Source organism: Bufo gargarizans, chromosome 5 (genome assembly GCF_014858855.1).
Source record: "Bufo gargarizans isolate SCDJY-AF-19 chromosome 5, ASM1485885v1, whole genome shotgun sequence".
NCBI classification, from domain to species: domain Eukaryota; kingdom Metazoa; phylum Chordata; class Amphibia; order Anura; family Bufonidae; genus Bufo; species Bufo gargarizans.
The window spans coordinates 395,365,204-395,389,012 of NC_058084.1; the positions used below are offsets into that span (position 1 = coordinate 395,365,204).

Below are 23,809 nucleotides of genomic sequence, written 5' to 3' on the forward strand. Positions count from 1 at the left end.
CTGGTGTCTGTTGGTGCGCCCCTCCTATGTCTGATCTCCGGGGGTATGGGAACAGGGGGGTCCAACCTTCGAGCCCCACACGTCGGGCGCCAAAATGTTCTGGTTCTGATCAATGGCCAGGTAGGTTGATATACTGCTCCAAATTAGATAGATAGATACGTGCATGCACGGCGAGAGAAATAACACTGACACTGGATAAGGTCAAAGCATAACTCTAATTTATTAGGTGGGGGCTTCACATTATATACTCTCCATATTAGTAGTAGGAGGAGTGGGTTCACATGATTGGTCTTTTAGCAAGAAGGAATGTAAACATGAAATAAGTAGGGTTTAGCGAACCCGAACTGTAAAGTTCAGGTTCGTACCAAACTTTAGGATTTTTGGACCCCAGACTCAAACATTTCAGTAAAAGTTTGGGTTCGGTGTTCAGCGCTGAGGGGTTCAGTATCAATAGCAACTTAGTATATTAGCACTATCACCTGATAGTTTTAAATGTTTGTGGGGATATGGTTCATCCAAGACCCTGTTTTAAATTGACCTAATAAAGCCATACCTTTTATTTAAAAAAAGTTGTACCCCTACAGGGATTTTCGGTTTTGTGACCGGTTGTTTTTTTGAGGTTTACCTCCCGAGGTCTCTACTAGGGCCGATTCAGTAGTGACCTTTCCAGTAAGCTTCCGCTCTTCACAAGCGACGAGTGGGCATTGATGTCTGACCTCTGTGAGGTTTTCACTTTGAGGAATCAACACAGACGGTGAGCAGTCGATAACGCTATTATCAGCGTAACCATCCCACTTCTGTGTCTACTCAAACACTCGCTGATCACAATTAAGACGGATGCTTTGCATGTGGAAGAGGTGTACATGAGGGAAGACTGTACACAGGGTGATAGCCAGACCACCCTCAGTTTGTCTTCTCAGCACGAATTGAATGATAATGAGGAGGAGCAGGAGACGGTTGCCTCCACTACAGAGGGTAGTACCCATAGCAGGTTTATTCCATCTGTTTAGCGTGGATGGGTAGAAGAGGAGGAAGAGGATGAGGAGATTGAGAGCTATCCTCCTGATGAGTACTGCAAAGTCTTGTCTGTTGGGACTCTGGCACACATGGCTGACTTTATATTAGGCTGCCTTTCCCGTGACCCTTGCGTTGTATGCATTTTGGCCAACACCAATTACTGTTATTATCCTTCTCGATCCCCGCTACAAAGAGAACTTGTCATCTCTCATTCCTGTGGTGGAGAGGATGAGCAAAATGGTGCAATACCAGAAGGTCCTTGTGGAAAAATTGCTCCAAAAATTTCCACCTGACAACGCTGTCTGCAGAGTACGTAGTTCCTTGGCCTGCCTCTGTTGGAACTGTTGTGTGTTCCCCTCAGGTTGGCCAACACTCTGCAAGGCCTGGGACAGTTTTATGACACACCGTCAGCACCCTCAACCTGATGCGTGGCCTAGTGTCAAAAAAAGGGAAAACATTTGGAAGATGGTGAAGGAGTACTTAGCAGACCATGTCAGCATCTTCAGTGATCCCTCTGTGCCTTACAACTATTGGGTGTCCAAGCTGGACACGTGGCACGAACTGGCGTTCTACGCCTTGGAGTTGCTGGCCTGCCCCGGCACCAGTATTTTTTTTAGAGCACATATTTAGTGCTACTGCTGGCATAATAACTGATAAGTGCATCCGCCTGTCAACTGAAAATGCTGACCGGTTGACTCTCATAAAAATGAACAAAGCCGGGGTTGCCCCTGACTTCTTTACTTCACCAGAGGAAAGCGGCTGAACATAAAGGCACTCTAAATGTGGCTTTTATAGTATATTGAATACACTGTATTCCCATGCACCACTTCCACTACTAAAAAGGGTATATGGTTTAATCTCCCTTTTCTCGTCATCCTTCACCTCCATCATATCAACATGCTTATTAGGCTGCCATCGCTCCTAATGTTTTAGAGGGTCAGCTCAGCAGCAGGCCTTCGCCCCTAATGTTTTAGATGGTCAGATCAGCATCAGGCACTCACCCCTAATGTTTTAGAGGGTCCGCTCAGCAGCAGACCCTCGCCCCTAATGTTTTAGGCTACTTTCACACTAGCGTTCGATCGGATCCGTTTTGAACGGATCCGCTCATATTAATGCAGACGGTGGCTCCGTTCAGAACGGATCCGTCTGCATTATATTGGCAAAAAATGGCTAAGTGTGAAATTAGCCTGAGCGGATCCGTCCAGACTTTTACATTGAAAGTGGCATCTTCAAACGGATCCGTCCCCATTGACTTACATTGTAAGTCTGGATGGATCCGCACGCCTCCGCACGGCCAGGCGGACACCAGAACGCTGCAAGCAGCGTTCAGGTGTCCGCCTGCTGAGCGGAGCGGAGGCTGAACGCCGCCAGACTGATGCAGTCTGAGCGGATCCGCATCCATTCAGACTGCATCAGGGCTGGACGGAAGCGTTCGGGTCTGCTTGTGAGCCCCTTCAAACGGAGCTCACGAGCGGACAGCCGAACGCTAGTGTGAAACTAGCCTTAGATGGTCAGATCAGCAGCAGGCACTCGCCCCTTATGTTTTAGATAGTCAGATCAGCAGGCCCTTGCTCCAGTAGTTTTTGAGGGTCACCAGCAGGCCAGCTATCATAATGTTTCAAGGGTGTGTATGATGACCTCTTTTATGTGTAATTTAGGGTGTATTGGAGTGCCGGTTCCTTGTAATTTTTGAAAGCCCTTTCACTTAGTGCATAGGCTTTTAGACTGTAGGAGTCCCACTACCTGAACAATTGTACCACAATGTAAATGAGGCCCTCCTTTATGTGATATACAGGTTTTATCGGAGTGCCTCTTCCTTGTAATTTTTGGCAGCATTTGCACTTTATATACAAGTAAATATATAGGAAAGAATGTACTCTTTAAAATTTTCCCTCTAAAATCGATTTTATCTTCGGTTTTGTGCTTATTATTGTCAGTCTGAAAAAGTGGCGTACTACTTGGACAACATCGTTCCCAGCAGCGACCTAGGAGTCCAAGGTGCATTTAGACATCCTCCCCATGCTGTTCCCAAACCATTTCAGTGGTGTTTCCATCAATTTCTGACCTTTTCCTGTGAACCAGACACCTTCCTCTCTTCAGAGCAGGCGGTGCCTGGTTTAATGCTCGGGTTCTCCCACTGACTTACATTGTGCTACCGAGCACCCGACCATCCCAAAGTGTTCTACTCGAGCACCCGAGCACATTGGTGCTTGACCAACACTAGGTAGAAGCCCTTCCTATATGAGCTTGCAATCTATATAAATTGGAAGGAACTCAGGAGTACAGTAAGCAGTTATCTAGGGGAGGCATTGGAATAACAGTTAAGGGACTTTTCAGCGTGCATATGAATATTTGAAAGTTTGAAGAGTGCAGATGGAATGAGGGGGCTCTTGAAAGAAAGCTTTTATAAAAAATGAGAGGAGGTGATTAGAGTGGTAAAAAAGAGGGTTTAGTAAATTACCGTATAAAGAAAAGTACTTTAGAAAATGTAGAACAGAGCAGAATTGGATAGGACTTTGTGACTTAAAGAGACCCTGTCAGCATTATCAATCTCACTAAACCAAGCAGATATATAGTGTGTAGTCCCCAATGACATCATTGTACCTGAATTTTTCCCTCCTCCATCTCTTAAAGGATAACTGTCACACTTAGACCCTAATTTTAAATTTTCAGATATGCAGTTACTAATAACATGATATTCCAGAATCAGTTACTATTAGACTGACTTACCCCATATTTAATAAGATTCAGCCCTTAGCAACCAGTCTGCATAAAACTGCGATTTCACTATTCAGTAAGATGGCCGCCACTGCCCTCACCCTGAGGCTAATCCCGCCTGCCCTCAATAGCCAGTAACAATAGCCCCCCAAAAGTGTCAGTAACCAGAGCTCTCCCCCCCTAAAGGGTTAATCTCCTGCAGCACAAAGGGGTCCTCTTACCACATGTTGCTTTCATTTATACACTGAGCAGATGGCAGATCTCCCTTCCCTGGTCTGCGCTGGTTCAACTCTCCAGCTCTGCTGAGTGAGGGAGCATCTGCCAAGCGCAGGGACAGGGAGAAGTGCACACAGCCCAGGCACTGTTATCAGCTGCTGGGGAGGACCTGGCTTTAATCATTTACTTACAGTCCCTGGCTGTATGTAATCTGACCTTTCACGCTGCCTGCTTCTGCATCCTCCTCCGTCCTTCAACAGAGAGAAGGACCATGCCTAGCAACCCTATTTTAAGCACAGGTAAAAGTAGGCAGTACAGGGAACAAAACTGTGGAATTAAGGGGCAATTGAATACACAGTGAAAAGTTAAAATAGGGCCACCAAGGAGATATTAATCACCACAATCCAATACTCAAAAAAAAAATATATGACAGTTATACTTTAAGCCAGGGTTGCCACCACTTCCAGGTTCAATTACATAATCGAGCTGCCTGTGGACTATGTTATCTGCACTTCTCGGCAAGCAGCGTTAGAGCTACTGCGCAGGCGCTGACCTTTGGAGACAATGTACAGGCACAGAAGACAATCCAAGATGAGATGTCTTGCCCTGTCAATCAAATGTCAGGGAGGAGTATTCCCAGCACTGGGTCATAGCTGTGGCTTTTCTCATAGTGCTACAGCACACCACTGGGTGCTTCAACTAAGTAATTAGCATATATATATATATATATATATATATATATATATATATATAATGATTTCTCTGCATTATTAATACCTATAAAATTAAGAATTAGATTATTTTTATTAGAATGATTAACCCAACCAGGCACTTTAGTTGGTTTAGTAGGGTTGATCATGTTGACAGGACCACTTTAATGTAAGAAATGTTAATTGGATTCCTTGTGTGATGAGCAACCTATGCCAATGAAAGGAGAATTTTTTTTTCTAGTTAGCCCACAAGGGAGGGTGATGCAGTAGTCTCTCCAGGAAGTAATGTGTGTGTATATTAGCATTTTGTCTCCTATTTGAGGTAAATCTCGATATATATTTTTTATAGGCTCGCCACATTGATAGTGGATCTACAGAAGGATACAAGCCAGACAAGTTGATGGGAAATATGGAATTTAAAAATATTAATTTTGCTTATCCTAGCCGCCCAGACATACAGGTATGTTTTCCGGGGTTAAATTTTTATAAAGTCATTCAGATATTATTACATATTTATGTACATTGATATTTTTAGGTTCTAAAGGGTCTAAACCTGAGAGTACCGGCTGGCAAGACTACAGCTTTGGTTGGGATAAGTGGATGTGGGAAGAGCACAACCATCCAGTTGCTACAGAGGTTTTATGACCCCACAGAAGGGGAGGTAGGAATACATTTTTTTTATGGATGATTGATTTTTTAAAAATGTTTAATAATTTCTGGCTACTCTTGAAAAATCTGTTTATAAATTGATTATATGGCACTTACTACTATAGCCTTCGTTGACAATCTGTACAGTTTGCCATATTTCATAAGTCCCCTTGTTGGGAAAATCTTCTATTCTGTCCATATAGAGGTCCTTTCCATAAGATGGCTGCCGATGGACGGTCATGTGATCAGACACCACTCAACCTCCTCCATTCTAACACACCGCACCTGCACTAAACTCTCAACAGTGCAAGTGAAGATTGCATGTGCAGTGTATTTGAATGGAGAAAACATCACATGGAGGTGATTTTCCTGATCACATGACTTCAGGCCTTTTTATGGACAAGACCTCTGTGTATACAGCACAAAGGACTTAAATTATGTAAAAAGGCATAAGTTATAAAATATTGAACATTGCCCAGAACTTCAACAAAGGGTATATTAGTAATTGAAACTACCCTTTTAACTCCTTTATCCAGGAGGATTTTTTATGTTTGCATTTTCACTGCCTTTGCTTGGCCGTAACTTTTTTATTTTTCTCTTTATATAGCAGTATGGGGGTTTGTTTTTTTGTGGGACAAGTTATATTTTCTAAAGGCACCATTTAATATTAAATATAGTGAAGCAAAAAGTTGGAAAAACATTCTGAATGGGGTGGAATTGGAGGGGAAAAAATGCAATTCCGCCACAGTTTTATGGGTTTTGTTTTTACATTGTTCCCTATGTGGTAAAACTGACCTGTTATCTTCATTCTCCGGGTCAGTACAATTATGGTGATTAGAGATAAGCAAATTTCTCAAAAATTCGATTTGACTGGTTTGATGATTTTTTCAAAAAGATTTGCATCGATCCAAATTTTTACATGCTATAATTTTTACATGCTATAATTTGCTTACAAGAGACGCATCTGACAAGTGAAACGATGAAGGTGTTGTCTAGACCATGGATACAGCACTCTTTTCACTCAGTTTATTCATCATATGCAAGAGGTGTGAGTGTCTTGATACATCGGTATATTGATATTAAAATAAGGGAAATAGTTAAAGATCAGGAGGGCCGATATGTTCTGATTGATTATTTGCTGGAAGGAAGAGCGTGGATAATAGCTAATGTGTATATATACCACCACCTTTCAAAATTGAAGTCCTTTTAAAAATCTATGACTTTGCGCTCAAGGTAGGAGAAAATCCACTTCTAGTTATGGGGGACTTTAATAATATTATGGATAGTAAAATAGATAGATGTAGGGTTGGTAAGGTTCAAAACGTCTGCACGGGTTCTAAATTTAGAAATATCACGGAAGAAATGGGCTGGATAGATATCTGGAGGGTATTACATCCTAAATTTAAAAAAAATACTAATGCTTTTCAAAGACACATAGGAATTTATCACGGATTGATTTAGTTTTCACAAATAATACAGGTGTATTGGAAATTGAAGGGGTTAAATACCGTCAATGTGGGATCTTGGACCATAACCCAATTATTATAAATATAAAAACACACAAAAAAACTTAACGAGGATGCACATAAATATAGGGTGGATAAACATAATGGGGATACACGATAAGATTTTAGAAGAGATAGGGGAAATTTTTGAGTTGAACGATGATTCAGCATCAGTTAATATAGTTTGGGGGCTGCGAAGTCCTATATGAGAAGGATTTTTATAAAGAATACGGCAATATATAAGAAAGGGATAAGGGAAAAAATAACTAAATTGCAACAAGAGGTGGAAAAGCATGAGGATAATTATATTAAAAATCCTACAGAAAGTAATTATGAGGTATGGATAGAGAAAGTTTCAAAACTGGAAGATGAGTAACTCTTAATGGCAGAACAACAGAAAGAAAATTACGTGACGGATAACTATATCTATGTGCATATACCGGGCAAAAAGTTAGCGGCCCTAGTAGCGACACAGACAATAAAAAATAATTATATACATTGCCTATTAGATAAATCAGGAAATAAAATCACTGAACACGTGGCGAAAATATAACTGCTTCAAGAATATTTTAAAGATATATATAATACTAAGATAAATAAGAACCCGGTGCAAATTCAACAGTTTCTGGAGTCAATAACTATCTCTACGCTATACGCTAAAATAAATCTCCAGTAATAGATGGTATCCCGTTTGAAGTCTATGCTCAATATAAAGAAATATTAATTCCTAGACTATTGACAATGTGGGACGATTCAAGATAGGGAAATTGCCAGACTCACTGAGAGAGGCATTAATTACATTGACTCTAAAACCGGGGAAAAATCCCACCCTTCCGGACTCATATTGTCCCATTTTGTTAATTAACACTGACAATAAAATATTGGCAAAGATTTTGGCAACTAGACTTAGAAGTGTCGTATTGGGTCTGGTACATGAAGATCAGACGGGCTTCATCTCGGGCAAGACCACAACGGATAATGTATTGCGCTACTTTGTGAACACCCAGCTTGAGCCCGAAAATTGCAGTGAACAATTGATTGTTACATTGGATGCATCAAAGGCGTTTGATACAGTAGAATGGCCTTTTTTGATGGCAACACTGAAGAAGATGGGACTTGGAGATAAATTTATATCCTGGGTAAATCTGCTATATACGGAAATTTCAGCAAAAGTGATATTGAATAAGGAATATTCAGATAACATACATATACGTAGGGGGGTTAGACAGGGATGTCCTCTACCCCCCTGCTCTTCGCTATAGATATGGAGCCGTTAGCGGATATGATCAGGCAAGATGCAGCAATTGAGGGCTTCAGGTTTAGTGAACACAAGGAAAAAATGTCTTTATATGCGGATGACATTATGCTGTTTGTAGGCTCACATAGATCTTTGACAAAGATTTTTCAGGTCTTTGACCAATATGGTGAATATTCTGGGTTTAGGATAAATTGGTCTAAGTCAACATGCGTCCCGATTGATCCTCTGAATGACTTTATTCCAGGTGCACTGGAAATTATGAAGATTAATGAACCAGTTAAATATTTAGGTATTCAAATAACCCCAACCCTCAATGATTATATCCAATTTAACATGACCCCAAAGTTAAAAGAAATAAAGAAAAAGACACAGGTATGGAAAAGATTGTATGTCTCGATGGCAGGTCGCATCTCCCTGGTGAAAATGTGCCTGCTACCATCACTTAACTATGTCCTAATAGAACTCACTGATAATAATCACCCCAAAAATATTTAAAATAATAACTAGCATATTAATGGACTTGATCTGGAGAGGTAAAAAACCAAGAATAAAAGCACAAATATTGTGCAGTCACGAGAGGGAGGGCGGATTATCAGTTCCAGATGTGGAACTTTATTTTATTTCCGGCCAAATAAAAAATATGATAATGTGGAGCAATACGCAAAGATACAGTGGGATGCAAAAGTTTGGGCAACCTTGTTAATCATCGTTATTTTCCTGTATAAATCGTTGGTTGTTACGATAAAAAATGTCAGTTAAATATATCATATAGGAGACACACACAGTGATATTTGAGAAGTGAAATGAAGTTTATTGGATTTACAGAAAGTGTGCTATAATTGTTTAAACAAAATTAGGCAGGTGCATAAATTTGGGCACTGTTGTCATTTTATTGATTCCAAAACCTTTAGAACTAATTATTGGAACTGAAATTGGCTTAGTAAGCTCAGTGACCCCTGACCTACATACACAGGTGAATCCAATTATGAGAAAGAGTATTTAAGGGGGTCATTTGTATGTTTCCCCCCTCTTATAATTTTTTCTGAAGAGTAGCCACATGGGGGTCTTAAAACCACTCTCAAATGACATGAAGACCAAGATTGTTCACCATCATGGTTTAGGGAAAGGATACAGAAAGCTGTCTCAGAGATTTCAGCTGTCTGTTTCCACAGTTAGGAACACATTGAGGAAATGGAAGACCACAGGCTCAGTTCAAGTTAAGGCTCGAAGTGGCAGACCAAGAAAAATCTTGGATAGACAGAAGCGACGAATGGTGAGAACAGTCAGAGTCAACCCACAGACCAGCACCAAAGATGTACAACATCATTTTGCTGCAGAAGCAGTCACTGTGCATCGTTCAACCATTCTGCACACTTTACACAAGGAGATGCTGTATGCGAGAGTGATGCAGAGGAAGCCTTTTCTCCACCCACAGCACAAAAAGTGCCGCTTAAGGTGGGCTAAAGCACATTTGGACAAGCCAGCTTCATTTTTGAAAAAGATGCCGTGGACTGATGAAACTAAAATTGAGTTATTTGGCCATAACAAGGGGCGTTATGCATGGAGGAAAAAGAACACAGCATTCCAAGAAAAACACTTGCTACCTACAGTAAAATATGGTGATGGTTCCATCATGCTGTGGGGCTGTGTGGCCAGTGCAGGGACTTGGAATATTGTCAAAGTTGAGGACGCATGGATTCCACTAAGTATCAGCAGATTCTGGAGACCAATGACCAGGAATCGGTGACAAAGCTGAAGTTGCACCGGGGCTGGATCTTTCAACAAGACAACGACCCTAAACAGGGCCGTCTTTACCAAGGGGCAAAAGGGGCAGCTAGCCCGGGCCCAGTTGCTCCTGGGGGGCCCAAGGCAGCTGCCTCTTGAGCTCTGCTAGCCACTGCCCCGGGTGTGAGGCTGTCAGCTACACAGGGGGTGCTGAGTCCAGGCATCGTACTGTTAGAGCTGTGAATGTAATCTAGGACCTTAGATGACATCATCACCATGTGACCAGTAACCTAGCAATATTACTAGTCACATGGCTATAAGGTCATCACACTTCCTAACAGGAGTGTTGCAGTAGAAGTTTGGAGGTTTTTTGTGTGACTGTTATGCTAATATACTGTAAACTACGGTATAGTGGGGTGCTGTATACTGTGGGGGGCCTGTATACTGTGTGGGACTGTATACTGTGGGGGGCCTGTATACTGTGGGGGGCCTGTATACTGTGGGGGGCCTGCATACTGTGGGGGGCTGTATACTGTTTGGGGCTGTATACTGTGGGGGGCCTGTATACTGGTTGGGACTGTATACTGTGGGGGGCCTGTATACTGTGGGGGGCTGTATACTGTGTGGGGCTGTATACTGTGGGGGGCCTGTATACTGGTTGGGACTGTATACTGTGGGGGGCCTGTATACTGTGTGGGACTGTATACTGTGGGGGGCCTGTATACTGTGGGGGGCCTGTATACTGTGGGGGGCCTGTATACTGTGGGGGGCCTGCATACTGTGGGGGCCTGCATACTGTGGGGGCCTGCATACTGTGGGGGCCTGTATACTGTGTGGGCCTGTATACTGTGTGGGCCTGTATACTGTGTGGGCCTGTATACTGTGTGGGACTGTATACTGTGTGGGTCTGTGGGGGCTTGTATACTGTGTGGGGCTGTATACTGTGTGGGGCTGTATACTGTGTGGGGTCTGTATACTGTGTGGGGCCTGTATACTGTGTGGGACTGTATACTGTGTGGGACTGTATACTGTGGGGGGCCTGTACTCTACCAGATGTGTGGATTTTTTGTGTGTGTGTTGTGCTGGAGGGCTTGATTGCCTGCTAAGGTGTGGGAAGGCGGGATCCAGGGGGCCCAAGTACATTTTTGTCCAGAGTCCAATCAATATTAAAGACGGCCCTGACCCTAAACACTGCTCAAAATCCACTAAGGCATTTATGCAGAGGAACAAGTACAACGTTCTGGAATGGCCATCTCAGTCCCCAGACCTGAATATAATTAAAAATCTGTGGTGTGACTTAAAGAGAGCTGTCCATGCTCGGAAGCCATCAAACCTGAATGAACTAAAGATGTTTTGTAAAGAGGAATGGTCCAAAATACCTTCAACCAGAATCCAGACTCTCATTGGAACCTACAGGAAGCCTTTAGAGGCTGTAATTTCTGCAAAAGGAGGGTCTACTAAATATTGATTTCATTTCTTTTTAGTGGTGCCCAAATTTATGCACCTGCCTAATTTAGTTTAAACAATTATAGCACACTTTCTGTAAATCCAATAAACTTCATTTCACTTCTCAAATATCACTGTGTGTGTCTCCTATATGATATATTTAGCTGACATTTTTTATCGTAACAACCAACGATTTATACAGGAAAATCACAACGATTAACAAGGTTGCCCAAACTTTCGCATCCCACTGTATAAGACTATGATTGCAGGAATAAGTAGAAGACTAGAAAAATGTAATATCTTGAAATTAACTGAAGCTGGAATTTTGGGACAATGGAGTAGTAACAAGATACTGCTCTTTGAGCTGATGGACATGGTTTGGAGACAGGCAAGGAAATTGTGGAACCAGGTGGGACTCCATGCGGACACTTCTGTGGAGCAATATCCATCTTGCTGATCTGATGTTGATCGAGCAGACAGTGTGGTGGAAACATGGAGTCTATAAACTGGGCCAGATATGGAAGCAAGGTGACATAATAACATATGAAGATCTTAAAAAGTAATATAAATTGGGTAATTTAGAAGTAAGATTCTTCTATTTACAGTTATAATGTGCATTACGAAGGTTGGTAGGGAAAACTACTCAAATAGAGACCCTTCCGCAGCCGCTGCTCAATATATCTAGATTAATGGCAGGGGGGAAGTTGGTGTCAAAAATATATGAATGTTGTTACATCAAAAGACTAAGGGAAATGCAATTTCCAGCCTAATGCTTAAATAGAGGGAGGTTATAAACCCCCAGCAAGAAGAGTTATGGGTATCAGCAATACAGCAAAAAAAAACAGGGTTTCAAAGAATTTTTCATATAGGATCACCCAATTTTATATACTAAACCGTCTCTACTATTCCCCTGAGAAACTTATGAAATATTATAAATCTAAAGCATTTAGTTGTTTAACCGCTTTACGTCCGCCCATAGGATATAAACGTCCTATGGGTGGACCTCTATTTCTGAACGGACGTTTCTGAACGTCCTTTCAGAAACAGCAGCTGCACGCTAATCGTGCAGCTGCTGATCGGGTTGCCCGCTGTCAGTGACAGCAGGGCAACCCAGAGATAAGGCAGGGACAGTGCCCAGGTGTCCCTGCCTTCCGGATCGCTGCAGACACAGCGCTCACCGAGCGCTGTGTCTGCAGAGCAGGAAGCGCTGTGCGCTTCCTGTTCCGGCCCGGCGGTCATGTGACCGCCGGGACCGGAGCTGCAGGAGCTGTGTGAGGTCTCTCACAGACCTCGATCAGCCCTGCTCTGAGGCTGTACAGCACAGAATCATTCTGTACAGCCTCTCTGGGGGGTGCATTTCTTCTGTAACTGGGGCTACTATGTCAGCCCCAGTTACAGGAGAAATCAACAGTGAAAAAAAAAAGAAAAAGGGAAGCAAATGTCCCCCAGAGGTCTTGTATGACCTTATGGGGGACGAAAAGTGTAAAAAAAAAAAAAAAAAAAAATAAAGGGTTGAAAAAAATAAAATAAAAAAAAGTTTCACATGTAAAAATAAAAAGGTCCCCAAGTAAGGAATAAAAAAAAAAATTTTAAATAGAAAAAATAAAATAAAATAGACATATTTGGTATTGCCACGTCCGTAAAAACCAGCTCTATAAAAATATCACATGAGCTAACCCCTCGGGTGAACACTGTAAAAAAAAAAAAAAAAAAACTGTGTCAAAACAAGCAATTTTTGTCACCTTGCATCACAAAATATGCAACACCAAGTGATCAAAAATGCGTATGTCCCACAAAATGGTACCAATAAAACCGTCACCTCATCCCGCAAAAAATGAGCCCCTACATAAGAAAATCTCTCAAAAAATAAAAAAAACTATAGCTCTTAGAACATGGAGACACTAAAACATCATTTTTTGGTTTCAAAAATGCTATTATTGTGTTAAAGTGAAACAAATAAAAAAAAGTATACATATTAGGTATTGCCGCGTCCGTAAAAACCAGCTCTATAAAAATATCACATGAGCTAACCCCTCAGATGAACACCGTAAAAAAAAAAAAAAAACTGTGTCAAAACAAGCAATTTTTGTCACCTTGCATCACAAAAGCTGCAACACCAAGTGATCAAAAACGCGTATGTCCCACAAAATGGTACCAATAAGACAGTCACCTCATCCCGCAAAAAATGAGCCCCTACATAAGAAAATCTCTCAAAAAATAAAAAAACTATAGCTATCAGAACATGGACACATTAAAACATAATTTTTTTGTTTCAAAAATGCTATTATTGTGTAAAACTTTAATAAATGAGAAAAAGTATACATATTAGGTATCGCCACGTCCGTAACAATCTGCTCTATAAAAATGTCACTTGACTGAACCCCTCAGGTGAACGCTGTAAAAATAAATAAATAGAAACTGTGCTAAAACAACCAATTTTTTGGTCACCTTGCCCCATAAAGTGTTATAATGAATGATCAAAAAATCATATGTACCCAAAAATAGTACTAATAAAACTGGCACCTTATCCCCTAATTTCCAAAATGGGGTCACTTCTTGGGAGTTTCTACTGTAAGGGTGCATCAGGGGGCTTCAAATGGGACATGGCATCTAAAAACCATGTGGAGTTCCTTTTCTTCTGCGCCCTGCCGTGTGCCCATACAGCAGTTTATGACCACATGTGGGGTGTTTCTGTAAACCGCAGAATCTGGGTAATAAATATTCAGTTTTGTTTGGCTGTTAACCATCGATGTGTTAAAGAAAAAATTGGATTAAAATGGAAAATCTGCCCAAAAAGTGAAATTTAAAAATTTGATCTCCATTTTCCTTTAATTCTTGTGGAACGCATAAAGGGTTAACAAAGTTTGTAAAATCAGTTTTGAGTAACTTGAGGGGTGTAGTTTCTACAATGGGGTCATTTATGGGGGTATCCACTATGTAGGCCCCACAAAGTGACTTCAGACCTGAACTGGTCCTTATAAAGTGGGTTTTGGCAATTTTCTTAAAAATTTGAAGAATTTCTTCTAAACTTCTAAGCCTTCTAACGTCCTAAAAAAATAAAATGACATTTCCAAAATGATGCCAACATAAAGTAGACATATGGGGAATGTTAAGTAATAAATATTTTATGAGGTATCACTTTCTGTTTTAAAAGCAGAGAAATTGAAATTTAGAAAATTGCGAATTTTTCAAATTTTTGGGTAAATTTGGGATGTTTTCATAAATAAAGGTGAAATATTTTGACTCAAATTTATGACTATCATGAAGTACAATGTGTCACGAGAAAACAATCTCTGAATGACTTGGATAAATAAAGGCGTTCCAAAGTTATTACCACATGAAGTGAGATATGTCAGTTTTGCAAAATTAGGCCTGGTCAGGAAGGGGGCAAATGGCCCAGATGGGAAGTGGTTAAAATGTGGGGCAATAGGGGTGGATGATGTCCATATACTCTGGACGTGTAGAAGGATTCAGGAATTTTGGGGACAGGTTAAGGACAAAATAGAGCAATATCATCAGTTTATAATACCTAATAAAATTGAGATTGGTGTATTGGGAGTGATGGACAAAATGGATACCGCCCAACATCAAGAAATTGCATCCAAACTCTTTTTTCAGGCAAGGAAATGTATTATGGGAGATTGGGGAGGTAAGGCTTCCCCCTCAATTAAAGAATGGGAGAGATGCATTAAAAGTGTACTTATTAGAGAAGAATCCCATTTGGTAAACACCCAAAAGAAAAATTCATTTGCAAAATTATGGAAGTTATGGTTAATGTAAGTTTTTTTCTGACATTTTCTGTCTTTTTTTTTCTGGTTACTTTTTTCTTCTGAGGGCTGGGACCCCGGGGGGGTGGGGAGTGAGAAAATGCGGGGAGGTATTTTAAAAGTTTTCATGTATTTTTTTAGCAGCAAATAAGGAAAATGGGGAGGGGGTGGTATATATGTTTCTGATGTATTTGTCATTTTAAAGGTGTTACAATGTTTTGTATGATGCAAAACAATATATAATAAAGATTATTAAAGGGAAAAAAAAAGAAACACAAGCTTTAAATACTGCAATTATATACTGGGTTGAAAAAAAAAATATTTTTTGCAATACCCTACATCTGGGGCCTTTGCTAAATTTGTCACAGTCAAATACAAGCGTTAGTTAATGCTGTTATAGTCTGGTATAAAAAAAAACACCCATTTTGGGCAAGATAATACATTTGCGGCCTTTGCGGCATTTCTGACAATCCAATAGACCATCAGTTGCGTTGTGGAGAAGTCAGGTGGATACACAGCTGATAGTCCTACTGAATAGACCGTTAGAATTTGTATTATGGCAAGAAAAAAGCAGCTAAGTAAAGAAAAACGAGTGGCCATCATTACTTTAAGAAATGAAGGTCAGTCAGTCCGAAAAATTGGGAAAACTTTGAAAGTGTCCCCAAGTGCAGTCACAAAAACCATCAAGCGCTACAAAGAAACTGGCCCACATGCGGACCGCCCCAGGATAGGAAGACCAAGAGTCACCTCTGCTGTGGAGAATAAGTTAATCTGAGTCACCAGCATCAGAAATCGCAGGTTAACAGCAGCTCAGATTAGAGACCAGGTCAATGCCACACAGAGTTCTAGCAGCAGAAACATCTCTGGAACAACTGTTAAGAGGAGACTGTGTGAATCAGGCCTTCATGGTAGAATATCTGCTAGGAAACCAATGCTAAGGACAGGCAACAAGCAGAAGAGACTTGTTTGGGCTAAAGAACAAAAGGAATGGACATTAGACCAGTGGAAATCTGTGCTTTGGTCTGATGTCCAAATTTGAGATCTTTGGTTCCAACCACCGTGTCTTTGTGCGATGCAGAAAAGGTGAGCGGATGGACTCTACATGCCTGGTTCCCACCGTGAAGCATGGAGGAGGAGGTGTGATGATGTGGGGGTAATTTACTGGTGACACTGTTGGGGATTTATTCAAAATTGAAGGCATACTGAACCAGCATGGCTACCACAGCATCTTGCAGCGGCATGCTATTACATCCAGTTTGTGTTTAGCTGGACCATCATTTATTTTTCAACAGGACAATGACCCCAAACACACCTCCAGGCTGTGTAAGGGTTATTTGACCATGAAGGAGAGTGATGGGGTGCTGTGCCAGATGACCTGGCCTCCACAGTCACCGGACCTGAACCCAATCGAGATGGTTTGGGGTGAGCTGGACCGCAGAGTGAAGTCAAAAGGGCCAACAAGTGCTAAGCATCTCTGGGAACTCCTTCAAGACTGTTGGAAGACCATTTCAGGTGACTACCTCTTGAAGCTCATCAAGAGAATGCCAAGAGTGTGCAAAGCAGTAATCAAAGCAAAAGGTGGCTACTTTGAAGAACCTAGAATATGACATATTTTCAGTTGTTTCACACTTTTTTGTTATGTATATAATTCCACAAGTGTTAATTCATAGTTTTGATGCCTTCAGTGTGAATCTGCAATTTTCATAGTCATGAAAATAAAGAAAACTTTTTGAATGAGAAGGTGTGTCCAAACTTTTGGTCTGTATTGTATATTGAGCCAGTGGTTCAGCACAATTGCACTTTATTTTGCTCGTTGTCGCTATATGCAATTTTACTCAGCATCGCTACTCATGAACATTCATGTTTTATGATTTTTTCTATTGGTCTTATTTATGTCTATATATTTTTTAAATAATAAATTACTTAGGTGTTTGAATCACACAGGTGTTTGTTCTGCTATATTGTCATACAGATGATGAGTGCTCAGCCTTAATTTATATTTTGTTTCATTTGTGACAGTCAAATACAAAGTTTAAATGCTGCAGTTATATTCTTTGTTTAAACAAACACCCATTTTTTGCAAGACCCTACATCTGGTGCCTTTGCTGCATTTGTCACAGTGAAATACAAGCTTAAAATACTGCTGTTATATTCTGGTTTAAAAAAACACACACATTTTGGGCAAGACCCTACATCTGGGGCCTTTGCTGCATTTGTCACAGTCAAATACAACCAGTCAATACTGCAGTTACATTGTTGGTTGACAAATTAAACATTTTTGTGACCGTGAAGTGATTGAATAAAATCCGCCTGTTACACTGTTGTGACCTCAAGAAATGTTATCTCTTTATGACACTGGCACTGCCTTACTCTCACTGAACTTAATTGTTGACTATTGGCGGTTAAATTTTCGCCTGACATAAACAATCTGTTAATTTGGTGGGTGAACTCAAAGAATGAGGAGAGCGTCAAATAAGGGACGTGGCCCCAGTAGTTTTGCTGCAGGTGGAGCTCCTGTTGAAGGGAGAGGACGTGGTCAATCTGTGCCAGCTACAGCACAAGTGAAACACCTTCCTCAGTTGCGAGTAGACGACAGAAACTTCAGCGTAATTTGGTCGTGCCTAATGCGGCTCTACGAATGGTGAGGCCAGAACAAGTACAGGCGATAGTAGATTGGGTTGCTGACAGTGCCTCCAGTTCCTTTACATTGTCTCCCACCCAGTCTCCTGCTGAAAGATCAGAGTTGGCACCTGCAGCCGATGTCCATCAGTCTTTCACCTCACTTCATTGCAAATCAGCCAATCAGTCTGAGCCCCAAGTCATGCAGCAGTCTCTTCTGCTTTTTGATGATTCTGCTAGCAGGGTTTCCCAGGGCTATCCACCTAGCCCTGCCCCAGAAGTGGAAGAGATTGAGTGCACCGATGCCCAGTCACTTATGTTTCAAGATGAGTACATGGGAGGACCATCACAGCACGTTTTGAATGATGGCGAAACACAGGTGCGAACTGATGTGGCTTTCAAAAGTGTGCAGACCGACAAGGAGGGCAGGGGTGAAGATTGGGTGGAAGATGATGTGGAGGACGATGAGGTCCTCGACCCCACATGGAATCAAGGTCATGCAAGTGACCTGTGTAGTTCGGAGGAAGAGGCTGTGGTCGCACAGAGCCACCAGCACAGCAGAAGAGGGAGCAGGGTGCAAAAGCAGAGCGGCCGTCCCAAAGACAGTATGCCTGCTACTGCCTGCCCACCGCAGCAAGGGACCGAGCACACCAAAGCCAGCTCCAAGGAGTTCCCTGGCATGGAGGCTCTTCAGACAATGTGCTGATGACAAGACACAAGTGGTTTGCACGCTGTGCAATCAGAGCCTGAATCGAGGCATAAGCGTTCTCAACCTGAGCACAACCTGCATGACCAGGCATCTAAGTGCAAAGCACGAGCTGCAGTGGGGTAGACACCTCAAAAACCAAGAAAGGTCTCTGGCTCATCCTGCTTCCTCTTCTGCTGCAGTCTCTGCCTCTTCATCCAGCTTTAGAGTGACAATGCCACCTGCCACCCCGCAAACAGAGGATCTGCCAGCAACACCATCATCTGGGTCACCAAGCATCTCCACAATGTCCCACGGAAGCGTTCAGCTCTCCATTTCCCAAACACTGGAGCGGAAGAGGAAGTACCCCCCACCCACCCACCCGTGATCCCTGGCCCTGAATGCCAGCATTTCTTCTACCACCGAGGAATACAGGGCTCTTCAGTTTGCCTCCTGTTGCTTCCTCCTCCTACTCCAATTCCTCATCCTCTACCGGCTCCTCAACCGGTCAGCGTAACAGCTTCACTACCAACTTCAGCACAGCCAGGGGTAAACGACAGCAGGCATTTTAAAAACATATCTGTTTGTGGGACAAACCCCACTATGCGCAGGAGCTGTGGACGGGCCTTGAACAACAGACCGATGAGTGGTTTGTGCCAGTGAGCCTCAAGCCCGGCCTGGTGTGTGTGTGATAATGGGTGAAATATCGTAGCAGCTCTGCGACTAGCCGGTTTGACGCACATCCCTTGCCTGGCGAATGTGCTGAATTTGGTGATGCAGCGTTTCCTTAAAAATTACCCCGATATGTCAGAACTGCTTAAACTGCATAAAGTGCGTGCCGTCTGTGCGCGCTTTCGATGTTCTCACCCTGCTGCTGCTAGCCTGTCAGTGATGCAGCATAAGTTCGGCCTTCCTCATATGCGATGTGCACACAAGGTGGAACTCTACCTTGCACATGCTGGCCAGACTGTGCGAGCAGCAGCAGGCGATAGTGGAATCTCTTTGCGGAACAGCACCACTTCACCACCAATGACTGGGCCTCCATGCGAGACCTGTGTTCCTTGTTGCGCTGTTTCGAGTACTCCACCAACATGGCCAGTGCCGATAATGCCGTTCTCAGAGTTACGAGCCCACTTCTATGCCTCCTTGAAAAAATGCTTCTGGCAATGATGGAAAAGGATGTGGCACAGGAGGAGTAGGAGGAAAGGGGGTCATTTCATAGGGTTTCCAGCCAGTCATTCACAAGTGGCTCCGAGAGTGGGTTCCTGCACCCACAAACGCCAGGTACACAATTGTCTAGCCAGGGCACAGTTCTGGAGGATGATGAGGTGGAGGATGAGGAGGAGGATATGGAGGAGGAGGAACCGTTTTCACGGCAGGGTGGCATCCAAACCAGCTCATGGCCATCACTGCTGCGTAGCTGGGAGGATATAGAGGAAAAACACAGAAATATAGTGGCAAATCTGGGGGAGCTGCTCAACCCCTAACACTGTAGCGTGTTTTTCATTGGGGGAGCAGCCCCACCACATGTGGACCGCAGCAAACGACTATCCCCAGCAAAAAAAAATTTTTGCATACGGTGGAGGATGTCGGCGCGGTCCACATGCACCACAAAGGCATCCTACACAAAACGGAGCATTGTGCGGATGAAAATTTAATCATATAAATCACAGAAGAAATGCACCAAACGGATATGCCACTGACTATACTGGCTAGTCATAAATGCAGATATTAAAAGCTGAGACTTTTGCCAATATATTCCTGTCAGGAAGATATCGGAGCCCAACATGCACCACGTCACGGTTCTCAGCATGGCAAGGGGTCCTACCACTACGCTACCTATGGTGTGAACAAGGTCTGAAGGTGATGTAATCCAGCTCACAGCCAAGCTTCCACACAACCGCCTAGCAGGACAACTAGTGCAATGTGAACAAAGCCAGACTGTAAGCCACACCCATATCAGACCATGTGATGGAGGTTACCAGGTGCAAAGGAGAGTGTTTGAATGCCAGGTAAAGGCACATACACTACATATAAAACAAGACAAAAACACAGAAATATAGTGGCAAATCTGGGGGAGCTGCTCCGATATCTTCCTGACAGGAATATATTGGCAAAAGTCTCAGCTTTTAATATCTGCATTTATGACTAGCCAGTATAGTCAGTGGCATATCCGTTTGGTGCATTTCTTCTGTGATTTATATGATTATATTTTCATCCGCACAATGCTCTGTTTTGTGTAGGATGCCTTTGTGGTGCATGTGGACCGCGCCGACATCCTCCACCGTATGCAAATTTTTTTTTTCTGCTGGGGATAGTCGTTTGCTGCGGTCCACATGCGGTGGGGCTGCTCCCCCAATGAAAAACACGCTACAGTGTTAGGGGTTGAGCAGCTCCCCCAGATTTGCCACTATATTTCTGTGTTTTTGTCTTGTTTTATATGTAGTGTATGTGCCTTTACCTGGCATTCAAACACTCTCCTTTGCACCTGGTAACCTCCATCACATGGTCTGATATGGGTGTGGCTTACAGTCTGGCTTTGTTCACATTGCACTAGTTGTCCTGCTAGGCGGTTGTGTGGAAGCTTGGCTGTGAGCTGGATTACATCACCTTCAGACCTTGTTCACACCATAGGTAGCGTAGTGGTAGGACCCCTTGCCATGCTGAGAACCGTGACGTGGTGCATGTTGGGCTCCGATATCTTCCTGACAGGAATATATTGGCAAAAGTCTCAGCTTTTAATATCTGCATTTATGACTAGCCAGTATAGTCAAGGATATAGAGGACACAGATGATACACCTCCCACAGAGTACAGCTTTTCGTTGCCTCTGGGCAGCCTGGCACACAAGAGCGATTACATGCTGCAGTGTCTCCACAACGACCACCGTGTTGCCCACATTCTAACTTGTGCTGATTACTGGGTGGCCACGCTGCTGGATCCCCATTACAAGGCAACAAAGTATCCTTAATTCCGTCACAGGAGCGTGATAGGAAGATGCGCGAGTACAAGCGCATGCTGGTAGATGCGCTGCTGGTGGCATTCCCACCTGACAGCGGGGGCACAGTGTAAGCACAAGGCAAAGGCTGAGGAGGAGGAAGAGGTCGCCAACGCAGCTGGGGCACCACTAGCACCTCAGAAGGCAGGGTTAGCATGGCCGAAATGTGAAAAGCTTTGTCAGCACACCACAACAACTAGCACCACCAGCTGATATGGATTGTCTTAGCAGGAGGCAGCATTTCAGCAACATGTTGGAGCATTATGTGTGCACACGCCTACACGTACTGAATGAAGGGTCTGCCCCCTTTAACTTCTGGGTCTCCAAATTGGGCACATGGCCTGAGCTTGCCGTTTATGCCTTGGAGGTGCTGGCCTGCCCTGCAGCCAGTGTATTGTCTAAACGTGTGTTTAGCACAGGCAGGGGGCGTTATCACAGACAAGCGCAGCCGCCTGTCCACAGCCAATGTGGACAAGCTCATGTTCATTAAAAGGAACCAGGCATGGATCCCACAGGACTTGTCTGAACCTTGTGCAGAATAGACATGTATAACGGCATTACCCAGCCATTGTTATACTACAGCGCAATTGTTCATTGTTGTATTTTGGATATTTCCCACTCTTTTGGAGTGTACTCTAATTTTAAAAAAAATATTTAAAACCAAAAACTAGTGTTGCCTACCTCATCCTCCTCCACCGCAGCTTCCACCTACACCACTACATCCACCGCCTCCTTAAACTCCTACTCCATATGGACCTCCACCTCATGAATCAAGATTATAATTTTTTTATTTGTACGTATTTTTATTTATTTTTATGTCATTTCACAAATTTGTCTGTTACATAAACGGGTGAAATTCACCAATTTTTGGGTGTGATATATGACTGCTATAATTAGTAGACAGGTAAAAAAAAATCATTAAATTGTCTGTTACATATTTGGGTGAAATTAACCAATTTTTGGGTGTGATATACCCCTGCTGTACCTAGCAGACAATTAAAAACCTTTCACTAATTTGTCTTTTACATTCTTGGGTGCCATTTGACAATTTTTGTCGTGATTAAACCCCCACAATGCATATGTGACAGGGACATACATTTCCAAAAAATCGTCTGTTACATTGTCAGGTGACATTTTACCAATTTTGCCCTATACAAACCCCTGCTTTGCATAGGTGACAGGGACCTAATTTTTGTAAAATCGTTTGTTCAATTGGTGGGTGACATGAACACAGTTTTTCCATGAATAAACCCCTGCTCTGCATGAGTGACAGGGACCTAAATTTAAAAAAAATTGTCAGTTACATTATTTGTCAGGTGACATTTTACCAATTTTGCCCTATACAAACACCTGCTCTGCGTAGGTGACAGTGATCTAATTTTCGTAAAATCGTCTGTTCAATTGGTGGGTGACAAGAACACAGTTTTGCCATGAATAAACCCCTGCTCTGCATAGGTGACAGGGAAATATATTTAAAAAAAATCATCTGTTACATTGTTAGGTGATATTTTACATTTTTTTGCCCTCTGCATAGGTGACAGGGAATAAAATTTCAAAAATTCTTCTTTAATTGTTGCGCTCCTGACTCGCTCCTTATATTCAATGATTAAACTTTAACAACTCGTCCCACATTTGTGCTTCAATAATTTGACCCACTTTTCCACTCGATCATATTTAATTTCAAACAATTAACCTCCCTTGGATGTGGTATCCCTTTCTCATGCTCCCTCTCCGGCCTAGAACCCTGATTCGCCGCTAACCGTGATCAACCTGGTAGGTGCATAAAAAAAACAATGAAAGTTGATAGAGCAGGTATCAAATTGGATCGTGGACATCACAAGGACGTGCAACATGGTGGAGCAGTATGTGTGCACACGCTTACATGCACTGACTGATGGGTCTGCCCCCTTCGACTTCTGGGTCTCCAAATTGGGCACATGGCCTGAGCTTGCCCTTTATGCCTTGGAGGTGCAGGCCTGCCCTGCAGCTAGTGTATTGTCTGAACATTTGTTTAGCATGGCTGGAGGGGGTTATCACAGGTTATATTTCCCAATGTTTTGGGGTGTACCCTAATGTAAAATAAACAAAAACCAGTATAGGCTACCTGCTACCCCCGACCGCCACTTCCACCTACACCACCACATCCACTGCCCCCTCAACCTCCTACTCCATATGGACCTCGTCCTCCTAGATCAAGATTTTATTTTATTTTACGTATTATATGTTATTTTTAGTAATTTCCCTATCCACATTTGTTTGCAGAGCACTTGCCATGCTCTTAACCACATTTTGCTGGCATTTGCAGCCCTCTAGCCCTTTCCATGACATTTTTAGAGCAATTTTAGTGCTCAAAAGTTCAGGTCCCCATTGACTTCAATGGAGTTCGGGTTCATGGTCAAGTTCGGGGCGCTAACTCGAACATTTTTGTGAAGTTCGGCCAAACCCGTCAAACCCGAACATCCAGGTGTCCGCTCAACTCTAAATAAAAAACATAACCA

The 23,809-nt window shown here is 42.7% G+C and overlaps 1 protein-coding gene across 1 annotated transcript in view; it reads left to right on the forward strand.

Annotated features, from left to right (window-relative positions):
- Positions 1-23,809, forward strand: part of LOC122939473 (ATP-dependent translocase ABCB1-like) — a 578,859-nt gene that overhangs the window by 182,470 nt on the left and 372,580 nt on the right. The window contains exons 9-10 of the mRNA XM_044295545.1: positions 5,011-5,121; positions 5,197-5,322. Of these exons, the coding sequence (XP_044151480.1) occupies positions 5,011-5,121; positions 5,197-5,322 (237 nt within the window). The remainder of the gene's footprint in view (positions 1-5,010; positions 5,122-5,196; positions 5,323-23,809) is intronic.